A 17,367-nucleotide genomic window follows, 5' to 3' on the forward strand; every position below is an offset into this window, starting at 1 on the left:
TCACCTCGCTGTCTGGTCTCCTTCCCCAAACAACCCCAACCCCAACATAGGACTCAGTGGGCCGCAGTATAGCCGTACGTCAGAGAGACCAGCTCCAGAGGCGCGTAGCAGCTGCGTAAGTTCGTCGGATTAGGTTTGAATATTTGCTCTGTTGCAGGGTAACAGATTGCGACTAAAAGTTGTTGAGTTCTGCGCGAAGCATTGAACTTCATGTATTGAGTTTAATCAAAATGTAATGGCAAATCTGTACTAAATATTTTCAAATGCATCATTAGCTGCCTTTTCAGCGAAGAAAACTGATACTATTTTTTATTACTCGTATCCTGCAAAAGGGACAAATTTTACATCTTCTGAAAATCAAACTGCAAGAACACTGATGTATTATATTAGAGACAACGAAGTGCCTAAAACAGAACACTGCTGTGGTACACCATGTCTGATCGTCGTCTGTTCGCAGATCATGTAGTTGTCTACAAGAAACTAGCAACGCCAGGAGGCAGTATCGATTTGCAGAATCAACTACAATGGACTGATCAATGGTACAGGCTGTGGCAGTTGACCCTGAACGTAAATAAATTTAACGTATTGCGCATGTATAGGAAAAGAAATCCACTACTGTACGACGACACTATTGATAACAAATTTTTGAAAACGTTCTCTATCGTAAAATATCTAGGAGTAACTGCCCACCCCATTAGCTGAGAGGTGAGTACGTCTGACTACCATACAGCGGGCCCAGCTTCGATTCCCGGGCTCGTCGGAGATTTTCTCCGCTCGGGGACTGGGTGATGTGTTTTCATCATCATCATTTCATCATTATTGGCACGCATGTGGCCCAAAGTGCAGTCAACTGAAAAAACCTGAAGTTCGGAGGTTCTTCTTCCCCAGGTGGGGACTCACAGCCACCAGTGGCATACGATCACTTCATTTGATCACGAGTAACTATCCAGAGAGACCTTAATTGGAATAACCAGCAGGAAAAGCAGATGCCACATCGAGAATCATAGGAAGAATCTTAAGGAAATGTAACTCATCCGCGAAGAAGGTAGCTCGATTCTTGAGTGTTATTCATTAATCTGGGGCCATTGCCAGGTTCGACTGGTAGAAGAGATAGAGAAGATCCAATGAAGATGGGCGCGTTTTTGCACGGGTTTGTTTAGTCGGCGCGAGAGCGTTACAGAGAGGCTACAAGAGAGGCACTGTGCATCATTCGCTACTGAAATTTCGTGAGAATACTTTCCCGGAAGAATCGGAGAACATATTACTTCCTCCCACATACATTTCGCGAAATGACCACGACGAGAAAATTCAAGAAATAAGAGCGAATACAGAGGCTCACCGACAGTCATTTTTTGCCCGTGCCATTTGCGAGTGGAACAGGAAAGAGGGGATCATTTAGTGGTAGGAAAGTAGGCTCCGCCACACACCGTCAGATGGCTTGTGGCGTAAATGGTTCAAATGGCTCTGAGCACTATGGGAAGTAACATCTGAGATCATCAGTCCCCTTGAACTTAGAACTTCTTAAACCTAAGTAACCTAAGGACATCACACACATCCATGCCAGATGCATGATTCTAACCTACGACCGCAGCAATCGCACAGTTCCGGACTGAAGCGCCTACAACTGCTCGGACACAGCGGCCGGGGCTTGCGGAGTATTAATGTAGATGTAGAAATTAAGAGACCTTTTTTTAAGGTGATGGATACGAAACTCACAGACACTGCTTTCCATCGTGGGGATAATAGAGATACCATGGACCTACTGCGTCTATTAATTCCTCGGGGATAATGTTGTTCACAGATGAAGTCCTCAATAAAAAGAAAGGGCGTTAATGTAGCGCGGTGGGCAAGTGGAGGGGTACTCACAAGGGAACCTCCCCATCGCACCCCCCTCAGATTTAGTTATAAGTTGGCACAGTGGATAGGCCTTGATAAACTGAACACAGATCTATTGAGAAAACAGGAAGAAGTTGTGTGGAACTGTGAAAAAATAAGCAAACTGAGTAGTCCATGGGTGACATAGGCAACATCATGGAGACCGTCAGCTTAGGAGCGCCGTGGTCCCGTGGTAGCGTGAGCAGCTGCAGATGGAGAGGTCCTTGGTTCAATTCCTACCTCGAGTGAAAATTTTACTTTCTTAATTTTTCCACAGTTACTATCTGTCCGTTCGTACATTGACGTCTCTGTTCACTGTAATAAGTTTAGTGTCTGTGTTTTGCGACCGCATCGCAAAACCGTGAGATTAGTAGACGAAAGGACGTGCCTCTCCAATGGGAAGCGAAAACTTTTGATCGCAAGGTCATAGGTCAACCGATTCCTCCACAGGAAAACACATCTGATATATTCTATACGACACTGGTGGCGGCGTGTGCGTCACATGACAGGAATATGTTGTCGATCCACCTAACTTGTACACTTGGCGAATGGGTAAAAAGATTCTTCTACCTTGCCCGATTTAGATTTTCTTGTGAATGTGATAATCACTCCCAAAAAAGTGATGAAAACATAAGAGTTTGTCACATAAAGTGAAAATAAAAAATTAAACTTTTCAGTCGATGGAAGATTAGAACCAAGGACCTTTCGTTCCGTAGCTGCTCACGTTACCACGAGACCACGGCGCTCCTTCGTTCCGAGTGTCCTTGATGTTGCCTATCTTCCCATAAATTACTCAGATTGTATATTTTGCTTATTTTTTCACGGTTCCACACAACTTCTTCCTGTTTTCTCAATTGATCTGTGTTCAGTTTTTCAAGGCCTATCCACTGTGCGAACTTATAACTAAATCTGAGGGGGGTGCGATGGGGAGGTTCCCTTGTCAGTGCTTCTCATCTGACCTCCACAAGACGGGTCAAACTGCTTGTCACCGTCTTGTAATTTTCGTATACAACTTAAAAGAAACCAAATGATTCATCATCACAATCGCTGTTTGTGTCTGCACTTGAACTACTGAAGCAATCTGGGGTTTTATTTACAAACCCATAGAGAGAAGAGCAAAAACGACGGAAATGCAGGAAGAGGAGGACGGTACTGACCTAAGGCGCCGAGGCGGTAGTTGAAGGTGACGAGGACGATGTCGCGGTCCATGAGGAACTCCGGCCCGGTCAGCACGGAGGCGCCGCTGCCGCCGAACCAGGCGCCCCCGTGGAGGTACACCATCACCGGCAGCTGCCTCCGCTGCAAGCACACGGGACCCGCCCTCAGCACGCTTAAAAATCTACACTAACACAGACTACTGACGCGGCCAAAATTCGCAAAATAGGCGCGTGTATTCGCGCCAGTTCAAAAATGGTTCAAATGGCTCTGAGCACTATGGGACTTAACATCTATGGTCATCAGTCCCCTAGAACTTAGAACTACTGAAACCTAACTAACCTAAGGACATAACACACATCCATGCCCGACGCAGGATTCAAACCTGCGACCGTAGCAGTCGCGCGGCTCCGGACTGAGCGCCTAGAACCGCTAGACCACCGCGGCCGGCTATTCGCGCCAGTGCAACGTAAGCAATGTGATGCAAAAAGTAAAGCTGCATGGCGTTAATACACACATCAAAAAGAGTTTGGCGTCACCTCGGTTCAGAGAGTTTCGGAACCTGTACAGAAAATTAGAACAGAGATCAACATAAACATCATTTCCGCCCTTTTTATTGCTCATGAAAACCACACATTGCATGTTGTACCACCATACAGCGAGACCTTCAGAGGTGGTGGTCCAGATTGCTGTACACACCAGTACCTCTAATACCCAGCAGCGCGTCCTCTTGCATTGATACGTGCCTGTATTCGTCGTGGCTTACTATCCACAAATTCACCAACGCACTGTTGATCCAGATTGTCCCACTCCTCAACGGCGATTCGGCGTAGATCCCTCAGAGTGGTTGGGGTTCACTCGTCCATAAACAGCCCTTTCCAGTCCATCGCAGGCAGGTTCAATAGGGTTCATGTCTGCGGAACATGCTGGCCCCTCTAGTCGAGCGATGTGGTTATCCTGAAGGAAGTCATTCACAAGATGTGCACGATGGGGACGCGGATTGTCGTCCATGAAGACGAATGCCTCGCCAATATGCTGCCGATATAGTTGCACTATCGTCGGAGGATGGCATTCGCGTATCGTACATCCGTTACGGCGCCTTCCATGACCACCAGTGGCGTACGTCCCACCTACATAATGCCACCCCAAAACAGCAGGGAACCTCCACCTTGCTGCACTCGCTGGACAGTGTGTCCAAGGCCTGACCGGGTTGCCTTCAAACACGTCCCCGACGATTGTCTGGTTGAAGGCATATGCGACACTCATCGGTGAAGAGAACGCGATGCCAATCCTGAGCGGTCCATTTGGCATGTTGTTTGGCCCATCTCTACCACGCTGCATGGCGTCGTGGTGGCAAAGATGGACCTCGCCATGGACGTCGGGAGTGAAGATGCGCATCTGCAGCCCATTGAGCACAGTTTGAGGCTGCACGAAGAGCATTATTCAACATGGTGGCGTTGCTGTCAGGGTTCCTCCGAGCCAAAATCCGTAGTTAGTGATCATCCACTGCAGTAGTAGCCCTTGGGCAGCCTGAGCGAGGCATGTCATCGACATTTCCTGTTTCTCTGTAACTCCTCAATGTCCGAGCAACATCGCTTTGGTTCACTCCGAGACGCCTGGACACATCGCTTGTTGAGAGCCCTCCCTGGCACAAAGTAACAATGCGGACGCGATCTAACCGCGGTATTGACCGTCTAGGCATGGTTGAACTACAGACAACACAAGCCGTGTACCACCTTCCTGGGCGGGTTTAGTGACATCTCTGAACAGTCAAAGGGACTGTGTGTGTGATACAATATCCACATTCAACAACTGTCTTCAGGAGTTCCTAGAACCGCGGTGATTCAAAACTTTTTTTGATGCGTACATATAAATAAGAAGCTAGAAATAGCAGAAGTTAATTGTGGCAACCCCAAAGCAGGAGGCATCCCGTGTGTTATCAATGAGGATAATACCAAAAAGAAATACAAGTAGTTCTATTCAGTCCTTAATTTTGATTCAAAGGGAACGCACTATCCTTTCGGGAGCTTCAGGTGAGTCTCAGATTCACGATACTGTAACAACTATGTGACATTCTGTACGCTTTTGAATATTTACAATAACAGATAAATAAATAATATATTCCTCTTCTGGATTGCGAGACGAACGCACAGTATAATGCGTATGTATTTAAATACCTGTAAATGTAAGCTTATTCTTATGGAGTTGAGTATGGTTCCTTACACTGATATAGTGAGTGCAGCCAAGCTTTCATTGCACCTTGTATAAAATATATTTAATGTACAATTTCATCACTACTTGTTTCCATTGAAATTGATAAAATGAAGTTACGACGTTTACTTTCAGAATCTGTCAACTCTAAGTTATTTAGGATCTAACTAACATAAAATAAGTGCTGGAAGGGGCGAGGGACCGAGAAGCACCTTAATTTACGGACTGTCGAAATAAATTAGATGAACAGATTATTATTTTCTTTTTTTTCACGTTTCCATACTAAATCTTGAAATGGAATTTATTCTCTTCTGGAAATTCATTTCAAAGGAACGTATTTATACTCCATAGTTAAAAGTAATAGCTCTCCCGAGCAAAGAAGTCAATAAAATTCGCATTCCTGAAGTGCAATAGCGAAAAAATTGAGTAATTTCGGAGCCATTTTGACTGGCTTGTGACGTGGCAGAAGGCCACTCAATGTTTTTAGTTGTTTGAAAACTATTTCTTCACCTCCAAATTCGAATACATTTGATTTTTTAATTCGAACTCTGTCACTTTAAAACTGTTTATAAATATCATAGCACCAGTCCAGCGAGACACAAGGAAGATTGACTACTCTTACACGGAGGATCTGGGCATATTTCAAGCAAACGCACGGTGATCATCGCCGAAAACCTTATTTCCTAGTGAAGAGTTGCTTTGAGTTGTTGTTGTGGTCTTCATTTCGAAGACTGCTTTGAAGCACCTCCCCACGCTAGTCACCCTGTGCAAGCCTCTTTATCTCTGCGCAACTCTTGGTTTTCCTCTACAATTTTACCCCCCAAATTTCCTTCTATTACAAATTGACGATTCCGTGTTGCCTCGCGATATATCTCATCAACCGATCACATATTTCAGTCAAGTTGTTCCTAAATTCATTTTTTATCCCCCTCGGTACACCACCTCACTAGTAGCTACCATACCCATAAAATCTTCAAAATTATTCTATAGCACAAACACTCCAATTTATATTACACTTCAACAAATTCCTGTTTATCGTAAATGCTTTTCTTGCTACTTCCAGTCTGCATTGTTTATCTTCCGTACTTGCAACATCATCAGTCATTTTGCTGCCCAAATAGTAAAACCCGTCTACTACTTTTAATGCCTCAGTTCCTAATCTAATTTCTTTAGCATCGACTGATGTAATTCGATTACATTCCATTGTCTTTGTTTCTACTTTTGTTGATGTTCGTATAATAACCTTTTTTCAATACCTTATACGTTCCATTCAGCTGCTCTTCCAAGACTTTCGTCGTCTTTGGTGAATTACAATGCCGTTGGCAAAGCTCAGCTTTTATTACTTCTCCCTGAATTTTAATTAATTTTCCCAATCACTCCTCGGTTTTCTTTACTGATCGCACAATATACAGACTGAATAAAACAAACCTCTCTCACCCCCTTCTCAGCCATTGATCCTCTTTCATGTCCTACGACTCTTAGAACAGCACTCTGGTTTCTGTACAAGTTGTAGATTACTTTTTACTCTCTGGGTTTTATCCTTGCTGCCTTCAGAATTTCTAGGAGTGTATTGCAGTCCGCACTGTCAAAAGCTTTTTCTAAATCTAAAAATCCTATAATGTTGGTTTCCCATTGCAAGTGTATCTTCCAAGATAAGTCGTAGGGCCGGTACTACCTTGCTTGTTCCTACGTTTCTCCGAAACCCAAACTGATTTTCCGCGAGGTAGGATTGTACCAGTCGTTCCATTCTTCTGTAAAGAATTCGTGTTAGTACTCTATAAATAGGACTTATTAAGCTAATAGATAATATTCACATCTGTCAGCAATTGGTTTCTTTGAAATTGGAATTATAACTTTCATCTTGGTATTTCGCCAGTCTCAGTCCTAATGATCTCAATAATTCGAAAGGAATATCGTCTGCTCCAGCAGACTTGTTTCGACTAAGGTCTTTCAGTGCTCTGTCAAGCTGTTCTTCTGTCTCAGCTTCCTACTTTGAGATACAGGGTGTTTCCGTGATGACTTAAAAACTTCCGGTGGAAAAGGATAAATGTATCAATTTGAGGTAAGGGACGTTGGTGCGGAAACGACCAAGTCGAAAGTTAAAGCGAAAATCGCTCTGATCCCTCCGACAGGGGAATACGTATAACGGTATTATTGTCGAAGTTTGTGGGATGTGAAACATTCTGAGGTGGTAGTACGGACCAAAACAAGAAAGAAATGGCGGGTAAACTTGGGCTTTAGAATTCATACCGTAAGAGTTTTTCTGCTGCAAGCTCTTTCGTTCACGTATTCTGGAGGAGTTTGTACGACGAAAACAAGAGAATGTCCAGTACACATGGGACCTAAAATGGAAACCTTAAGAGCTATGAGGACTTGTTCATGTCTGCTGCTGTGAAACACATCGTTCCTCCTGAACAAGTGCTCTTAAGGTTTGCATTTTAGAACCCTTGTTTAGATGACAGTTTTGTCTTGGTTTGGTCTACACCATCACTCCTGGAAGGTGTTTGCCCTATAATCGTAGCAACAACAGTATCAGTACATTTAACTTGCCGGCACGGTAGCTCAGCGTGGTCGGTCAGAGGGTTAGCTGCCCTCAGTAATAAAAAAAAAAACTGAGTAAATGGACTCAACGACGAACTGAAACGGGTGTGTTATGACGTCCACGCCGAGCAGATGCAACGAACAAATGCGATCAAAATGAGATTAAAAAAAAAAAAAACTTACGAATTCCACTGCCAGAAGCATCAGAACGATTTTCACTTATAACTTTCGACCCGATTGCTGTCCCTTACCTCAAACTGATACATTTACCCTTCTCCATCACCCATGACACTTTGTAACGTCAACCTGTACGCATCGTATTATCGTCCGGATGCAATGACCAGCATTTGTAGTAGACTGGTTTGTGTATGTGTCTATTTTTAAAAAAAAAAAAAAAAACAAAGACGTAACAGTAAAGCAAACAAAGATGGGGAAGCTTTTCACGTACTACAAATGATGCAGTGAAAGCAGATTGGGACTAGCCGTACTTACCGAGGGCTGCGTGTAGACGTTGAGGTATAGGCAGTCCTCTTGGCCCATGACGACCGCATTGGGCACCAGCACGTTCTTCTGGATGCACAGCGGGCCGTCGGCGCTGGCGTTGAACACACCCGCCGGCAGCTCTGCGGGCCGGGGATTCTGCCGGAAAAGTTCCTTAATGAGCACCCGGCCGTAACATGTGTAAAAATTATACGTCGAGCATGAACAGTCGTCAACATGACATCATTTACTTCGTCAGGTTGGCAACACTTTCGTGATCAAATAAGAAGAGAAAACAGCAAGAGAACACACGGTTACGAAGAAACGTTCACAGTTCTCGGAAGAAAGATCTGTAGTTACTGCTAGACCTTTAGTGATGTTCCACAGCAGTTTATAGTGCCGCTAACATGGATGACAAATATAATGCTTTCCTTAGCACATTTCTGATGCTCTTTGAGAGTTGCTTTCCATTAGAATGTGCTAAACAGGGTACTAGCCTGGGTGGTTGACTAGAGGGATAAGGATATCATATAGAACAAAGCGGGAATCATATCAAAATGTCAGAAGCAGTAGCAATCAAGCTACAGTAGCCCATTACGAACAGTATTGTATGGTGCTTAAAAACGTTATTAGGAAGGCAAAGAGTATGTGGTACGCAAATAGAGTAGCTAATTCACAGGATAAAATTAAAACCATATGGTCAGTTGTGAAGGAAGTGTCTGGTCAGCAGCACAAGCTCAACGTTATAAAGTCAATTCGTAGTAAAAATATTTCTCTTACTGATAAGTCAGATATACGTACAGTATTTAACAATCAGTTTCTGAACATAGTTGGTGAAGCAAATAAAAACTTAATTTCCACAGGGAATCATATAACTTTCTTGGAAAATGGCTTTCCGAGATTGTTTTCTGAAATATTCCTGTGTGATACATACAACGGGGAGAGTGAGTTACTAATTAAATCACCGAAGACTAAGGACACTCATGGATATGATGAAGTGCCTAGCAGAATACTAACCTACTGTGCTGCACAAGTAAGCCCCGTACTTAGCCATATTTGTAATTTTTCCTTCAAGAATAATCAGTTTCCTGAACGATTAAAGCACTCAGTAGTAAAGCCGCTTCATAAAAATTGAGAAAGGGATAATGTAGACAATTTTGGACCTATTTCTATGCCACCAGTGCTTGCTAAATTTATTGAAAAGGCTGTGTAGGTGAGGACAATTGATCATTTTATTTCACATAATTTGCTATCAAATGTACAGTTCGGCTTTAGGAGCGATTTAACAACTGAAAATGCTATATTGTCTTTCCTCTGTGAGGTACTGAATGGGTCAAAGAAAAGGTTTCGAACGCAAGGCATATTTTTTGATGTAACTAAGACGTTTGATCGTGTTGATCACAAAATATTGCTCCAGAAGTTGGGCTATTATAGAATAAGGGGAGTAGCCATGACTCCACAATATCCTTTCTTTCAGGAGTGCTAGTTCTGCAAGGTTCGCAGGAGAGCTTCTGTAAAGTTTCGAAAGTAGGAGACGAGATACTGGCAGAAGTAAAGATGTGAGGACGGCGCTTGAGTCGTGCTTGGGTAGCTCAGATGTTAGAGCACTTGCCCGCGAAAGGCAAAGGTCCCGAGTTCGAGTCTCGGTCCGGCACACAGTTTTAATCTGCCAGGAAGTTTTCATTATGAGGGTTATTGGGCAGGAGGTAACAGAGCAAGCGAACATATTTCTTCTGCTGGCAGTGTCACAGATTTCAAGCGCATGTTACATTGCTGAACCTGTATTGGATATTTGAGAGGGTACGAGACTTTGATTTTTTTTTTTGTGTGAAATACTGACTTTTCTGAACAAAGTTTCCCAGTGAAATTTCAGCACCACACGTATAATTAAGTAGAAACAAAGCAATTTGACTTGCGCTTGTAAGGTGTCAGGCAAATCCAACACCTTCCATGAAAACCCTGACATGATAGCTATAATGATCTATACCGTTTCATAAGAACGGTATTGATCTTACCATAACACTAAAAGGGCCACACCTGCTGCAAGTTTTAGCGTGAGACTATACGCATCTCTGTTTCGTAGCAGACATTAAAAACATTGCCCCACCACGAAAAGTATAACGTTTCTCATTGGATATACAGAAGTTTTGTAGGCGGAGCTTAAGGTTAACATTGAGACGCTGATTGGTCAGTTGAAAACACAGCCATATACCTTTTTCTTACACCAACTTCGGTAAATTGTAGTAAGGATAAGTTCGAGAGAGTTGCTACGGAGATGGCGAGGTGCATGGAGCTGCGCCACCAGCCGCCCCGTGACGCTGCCTAACCAACGACAAGGTAATGAACGCACACGATCCCGCATAACAGCGCATAAAGCTTCACTCAGAACTGCAGAAGGCTCATCTGTTACATCCCCTTTTTACGTAATACTAGTGTCGATCGTCAATTAAACTTCGTGGTATTCACATTTGCTACTTGAAGTTAAAATCTGAAATGCGATGATTTTTCTGTTATATAATTATTGAGAAGACACATCAGCCACTGTAATTTACGACAAGTGAAACACGTAATTAAAGATAATTGAGGGTCACTATAGACCAGTTTTGATAATGTTCTCTTTTATGAAACTTAATTTAAACCTAGATTATAGATATGATATGGCATAGGTCATCCTTCGATCCATTATAGAACTTGGAAACCCATTCAGGGAATATTCGTTCACATTTTTGTTGAACGCAGTTGGTTTTTATCATCCTGTATTAAGATATTTCCTTTTATCAATAGTACAATTTACAAACAATGTTTTATGAGTAGAATAAAAATTCCAATGGTAAACTTCACTGCTTTTTCGACGTTATTTTACCAGCTAACTAAAAATAAGAAAGCCTTGAACCCCTTCCACTAAATTTAGTTAGTATTAAGATTCTTTTACAGGGAGTGCAATGGAGCTGACTCTGAAATCATTAAGTATTTGATTATATCATCGCTAGTCACACTGAACTCTACATGTCATGTGTGGTCTGCCGTCTCCTTACCAGCAACAGGTCCCAGGTTCAAACCAGTCAATTCCCTAAAAAAACACGTTCAGAGCGTCGTTGGGCGAAAGTGGTAGGGAGACACGACTTAGAACAAACAGACACCACGCAGAATGTTAGAGGCTGTTTATATTCCACATCTTACGACTTCAACAATCGATGAACAAAGTTACGAGCGGATTCTCTATACCACTGTGTGGGCTGCTTGAAATTTAGCAGATTGAATAACTCGCTTCTTTTCAGCCAAATGTAAAAAATCTGAGAGGGGAAGCAGAAGGTTTCTTATTGGGTATATTTTTGGGGGGTTTACCAGACCCCGCGGTTACCTTACAGCCAGAGAAATTCTTCCGAAAATCTTGACCAAAACCGGGGGACTGCAACTATTTTTAACTTTTTTCTGAGACAGTGTATCGCAGTCATAACCATTAAGGCCTAGTGCGTGGTTGTGTGTCTGAATGGTAATAACGTCCGCAGTTGGGTTTGGTTGTCTAGTAGCAAAATGCGAGGCTGGAGACTCGAAGGTCGTGGTATCTAATCTTGGCCAAAGACCGGAATCTTTCAGTTTGTCTTTACGTTAGTCTTCACCTCTCAGTATGAAGACATACCGGGGTCGACACGTGGTCTGGGTTCCGCTTTAAACTTTAGGTCACTTCTCCCCAGTACCATTACAGGGGTACGTCAAAGGCGCGCAGGTCATCGAAGAAGCGACAAGTTGAAAGTACTCGCAGGCAGGCGGCTGAACATCCATCTTCAGGAACTTCCACCCAATGACGTCATACGAATTTACCTTCACTATAGTTGACGAAAAGTTCGTTTCAAATGTATACTTATTGATTATATGAAATGATAACAAATCAGTGTGGATCGATAGAAACTGTGCCAATCATTCATTAGCCTGCGAGTGAAGACAAGTTGAAATCCAATTTACATTTGCTGGAGATGCTTTCTTCAGGAGCATATTAATCAATACACTGAACGAAATTTATGGCCTGTATCTCTCATTACAGCAGTATTTTGAACACTTACACGAAAGCGCAGGTCGCCCACCGGCGGTTCGGCGTACGGGATCCCGCGGAATGCGGCAAATATCCTGCCATGGTACGACGTCATCCAGCTCCCGAGGATGTCTGTCTCGTTAAGCCGAACCGTCGGAAATCCAGCGTCATACCAGTGTGCTGCTGTGGACGCCAGAAAAGCCAGTACCCACGCGATTCTCATGACGATCTCCATCTGTGGACAAAAGCACGAGACGCGTCAACAAGAAAATGCACTGATAAAAACACTCTGTTAAAAGGCATGTTTAACGTTTACGGAACTATTTCGTACAACCCACTGTTCCTGAACGGTGTTGGGCATTACACGCTCCCCTAAGACTCACGAGGCCCGTAATGACCTTAGCACTAGTATCTGGTGGGCTTACAAACGTGTTTTCACGTGGAACAGTGGGATATGTCTGATAGTGGACCAGGACGGAGATACTAACTAGGTAAAATTACGACGAGATAGAATGCAGTATTTGTTTACTTAGCTTCGGAGCTCGGTGTTTCATAAAAGAACGTATTGCTGTCATCACAGTACATCTAGCCATAAGTTTTTTTATGTAGGAGTGATTTCAAAAGTGGTTTGCAGACAGGCGCCACATTCAAAGGAGTCACCTAACGTGTAGGCCAATAGAAATTAATATAATTCTTCAAGGAAGGGCCAACAGGAATTAGGGAGGCTTTAGTGCAGGTTTGCATTGTGGTGTGCAAGCATCTCGTTTTTCGATCCGGCATGATTTATCGTCATAAAGCCCTATCGCACGAGCACTGAGTCACCGCTGCTCGTTGTCTCCCGAAAGCCCTTCGGTAGCAGGTTTCGGGTTCTGCCGTCCCTAGGAATTTTTGCAGACGAGTCGCAACGTCGATGCTTCCTAACCAGTCTGCACTCTTCCATCTCCACTGCTGCTTGTCTAGCAATCTCTGTAACGCTCTCCTGTCTTGTTAACAGACTGTTAAAATGACTCTTTATCCGCTTCACGTGAGGAACTTTACAGCCCTTAACAGTCACACTAGCAGTCAGTTTTGTAGCTGTTGTTCGCTTGAAGACTTGCGTCGTATCAGCATTGTTCAACCTCTGTCTACAGGAAATCAGATAGGATATCCGTGTAGTCTGTGGGTGAGGACGGTAATAAAAATCCTCACTGTAATAGTTTTCGACAAGACTCACCAACGCTCTTGACGACCTCGCTAAAATCATTATGTATTTCTTTCTACTGGTCGTGTGTTTGAGGGAATACTCAACTGACACCAGAAATCGCAAAATAATTGGCGGAAAATCTGTGACATGTAGTTTAGTGCCGAATTGTTGACACCATCATTTCAAAACTATTTCTTCTCCCAAACAGTTCACTTAGTATCTGTGTAGCGCTTGAAATTTCCTGGCAGATTAAAACTGGATGCCGGAGTGAGGCTAGAGCTCGGGACCTTTGCCTTTCACGGGCAAGTGCTCTGCCGACTGAGGTGCCCAAGCAGAACTCACGATCCGTCCAAATAGTTTTATTTCTGTCAATACCTCGTCTCCTACTTTCCGAACTTTACAGAGGCTCTCGTAACCCCACGTAGCACTTACCCTGATCAGCCAGAACATAATGGCGACTGCCCACTGCAAGGATGAATGCCTCCTGGTGGCCTAGCGAACATGTGACGCAGTAACAGAAGTGTGAAAGCCGGGAGGAGATGGATGCGGAATTACCCTAGCGACGACGAGGACTGCAAGTGGAGAAATCCACTGAGATAAGCGACTGTGACAAAGGCCAGATTATTATTACGCAGAGCCTATGAACGAGTAACTCGAAAACGGTGTAGCTGGTCGAACGTGCACGTGTTACTATCATGAGCAGCTACGGAAAGTGGTAGAAGGGCAATGAAACTACCAGTAGGTGCTAAGTGGTTGGACGTCCACGACTCTTCAAAGAGCGTGTGGTGTGGAGGCTTGTCTGCCCTGTAAAGTAGGACAGATGGCACTCCTGGCGAAAGAGCACAATACCGCTGGACGCACATGTATTTCGGAGCACACCGTTCAGCTCCTCTTGTTGAACAAGGGGTTCCGCAGCAGACGATTCCTCCGTGTTCAGATATTGGCCCAACGACTCGCCAATTACGATTTTAGTGGGCTCGAGATCATCGAGATTGGACGGAGTATGACTGGAAAAAAATCAGCTCGTCGGATGAATCACTTTTTTGCTACACCAGACCGTCGGTCCGCTCCACAAACATCATCATCCAGGCAAACGACTGCTCGAAACGTGCACCCCGCCACAGACGCAGGCAAGTGGGAGCAGTGTTAACGTAAGGAAGAAAGTTTGGGTGTAACGTCCCGTCCACATCGAGGTCATTAGAGACAGATCACGAGCTCGGATTGTGTCACAGATGGGGAAGGAAATCGCCGTGCCCTTACAAAGGAACCATCCCGATATTGGCTGGAGCGATTTAGGGAAATCACGGAAAACCTAAATCGAGATGGCTGGACGATAGTTGAACCGTCGTCCTCTAGAATGCGAATCCAGTGTGCTAAGCACTGCGCCAGCTGGATCGGTAGCAGTATTAATGCTGCGATAGACATTCTCCTGCCTTTTCACGGCACCTATGGTAGTAATTGAAGACACCAGCTCATGCTTGATGTCTTCCCTGACGACGATGTAATCTTCCAGCAATATTACTGTCCGTGCCTTGAAGCGAGAATCGTACTACAGTGGACCGAGGAACATGATTGTGAAGTCACGTTAGTGTCTTGACCTCCGAATTCGCCTGATTGAATCCGGTTTTCTCATCTGGGTCGCTATCCACCGCCATCAGCGCGTACACAAATCAGCTGCCATTTATTTACGGGAACTAAATGACTTGACACCCGGGGCCATATAGCTCCAGAAATCTACCATCGAACTGTAGAAACGATGTAACACTGATCGTTTGTATATTGCGATACAAAGATGGCCCAATAAGCTATTAAGCAGGTGGTCATAAAGTTTTGGCTCGTCAGTGTAAATGAACTGGTGTATGCAGTTCTTATTGCTGTAAGCCCCTCACCCAGCGGATGATAACAATGTACTATAAATGTGATTCATTTGCTGAAAACGAACAATTATTTCCTCAATAATTCAAGAACAGTCTTAATGGCATTTATTATTGTTATAATACCGCCAACCGGTTTATAACAATAATAAATGCGATTAAGACTGTTCTTGAATTATTGATAAATCTTACTAATCGCTGCTTCTCTCCACAACCATGTTGTCCAAAAATTATTTCCTCAACTTAGCATAAACTAATAAGACAATTCGTTTTACAAGTAATGGGCATTACAACGATCTCCTGTTTGTATCAGTGGGGCCGAAGGACAGTAACTTTGCAGGTGACTGGCTTAGTACCCGCCGTTCCCATGGTATGCATTTATTCCAGTCTTCTGTTAGTCCATCTCCTCCTCCCCCCCTTTTTTTTTCCTCTCTCCACGTTGCCGTAATAAGAGGCTGGTGGTTCTTGCCTCTACAGTGTTTATTTCAAGATTGCAACTAATACGTGTACCAAATTGGATTGAAATCGTTCACACATATTTCACACATTTCACAAGTATTTGTTCGCATCCGTATGTCTACCGAACTGCGCTCTGCAATTTCATTCTCACGCAGCTTAATGTTAATGGCATCGTATCTCCTTAACTATGTGCCGTACAATGATATAACTTTGCAAGTACATCCAATGGTACGCGTGGCTACTGTCTGCGAAATGTGTTGCGAATGGATTTAGCAGTAAAGAAGTAATCAATTAAAACGTCGTGAATGATGCGGCAGTTGCTCACGCATCTCATTGTCTATGATGTCGTTTGTCTCGCAAAATTGTATATTTCTGTAGGTACATTCAGCGGCATATGTGGATACTGTCTGTTGTGACTTAGCACGACAGCCAAGTCACAACGAGAGGAAGCCGAAAGGCACGCGTTAAGCTCACGCAGATTGGCGTGAGGTCTGGAACAGTTAAAAGGAAATGAGAACTTAGAAAATGGACGCAGTTGCTGTAATACTTAACTTTAATCCACATTTGTAGAACATCGCTCTTGATGATACATGCTTCACAATATTAATTATCAAAGCTATGGCGCCTTGCTAGGTCGTAGCCAATGACTTAGCTGAAGGCTATGCTAACTATCGTCTCGGCAAATGCGAGCGTATTTGTCAGTGTGGCTTCGCTAGCAAAGTCTGCTGTACAACTGGGGCGAGTGCCAGGACGTCTCTCTAGACCTGCCGTGTGGTGGCGCTCGGTCTGCTATCACTGACAGTGGCGACACGCGGGTCCGACGTATACTAATGGACCGCGGCCGATTTAAAGGCTACCACCTAGCAAGTGTGGTGTCTGGCGGTGACACCACACTGTCAACAAAAAGTGTTGCGACAGGCATATTCTGTGGAAAACGTGGATACTGTGTGCGAAAAGTGTTTCGAATAGAGTTAGTAGCGAAGAAGTAATAACCTTAAACGTCTTGCATGATGCGGTTGTTTTCGAAGGGCTCAGTGTTTGTGAGTCGTTTCTCCTGAACTACGTGTCATACAATGATGTATTTTTTCTGGTACATTGAGTGATATATATAAACACTGTCTGCAAAATGTGTCATGAATACAGTTAGTAGAAAATAAGTAATAAATTAAAACGCCATGACTCGCATGACAGTTATACTACATCAACAGCAAGTGACGTCATTTTGTGGGGTCGTCAGCGAGAAAAGGTTTCTTAAACGTATGAAATGATGTGTAAAGTTTGTTGCAAGTCTAACTGCTCTCATTCTCAAACTAAACTATGAGTCGTGGGCTATACTCCTTTTCCACTCCGACCGACTTCATTTGATGGGAGAGTAGTTCTTACCCCCACAGTAATTCTTCTAGATAGTAAATAATATGTGTACCAAGTTTGGTGAAAACCTGTCCTGTAGTTTATGAGGAGACGTGGAAAATTCATACATATTTGTATACTTACTTAAGTACATTCAGTTTTATAATTCACAACCAATTCTACCAATAATACCTATCTACGGAATCGCC

At 43.6% G+C, this 17,367-nt stretch overlaps 1 protein-coding gene across 2 annotated transcripts in view; it reads right to left on the bottom strand.

The window, feature by feature from the left end:
• Positions 1–17,367, bottom strand: part of LOC124805003 (juvenile hormone esterase-like) — a 163,304-nt gene that overhangs the window by 74,353 nt on the left and 71,584 nt on the right. For both annotated transcript variants that reach the window (XM_047265402.1, XM_047265400.1), the window contains exons 2-4: positions 12,324–12,527; positions 8,275–8,421; positions 3,033–3,174 (exon numbers count right to left, since the gene is read on the bottom strand). In XM_047265402.1, the coding sequence (XP_047121358.1) occupies positions 3,033–3,174; positions 8,275–8,421; positions 12,324–12,527 (493 nt within the window). The remainder of the gene's footprint in view (positions 1–3,032; positions 3,175–8,274; positions 8,422–12,323; positions 12,528–17,367) is intronic.

Source organism: Schistocerca piceifrons, chromosome 7 (genome assembly GCF_021461385.2).
Source record: "Schistocerca piceifrons isolate TAMUIC-IGC-003096 chromosome 7, iqSchPice1.1, whole genome shotgun sequence".
In the NCBI taxonomy this organism is placed as follows: Eukaryota; Metazoa; Arthropoda; class Insecta; order Orthoptera; family Acrididae; genus Schistocerca; species Schistocerca piceifrons.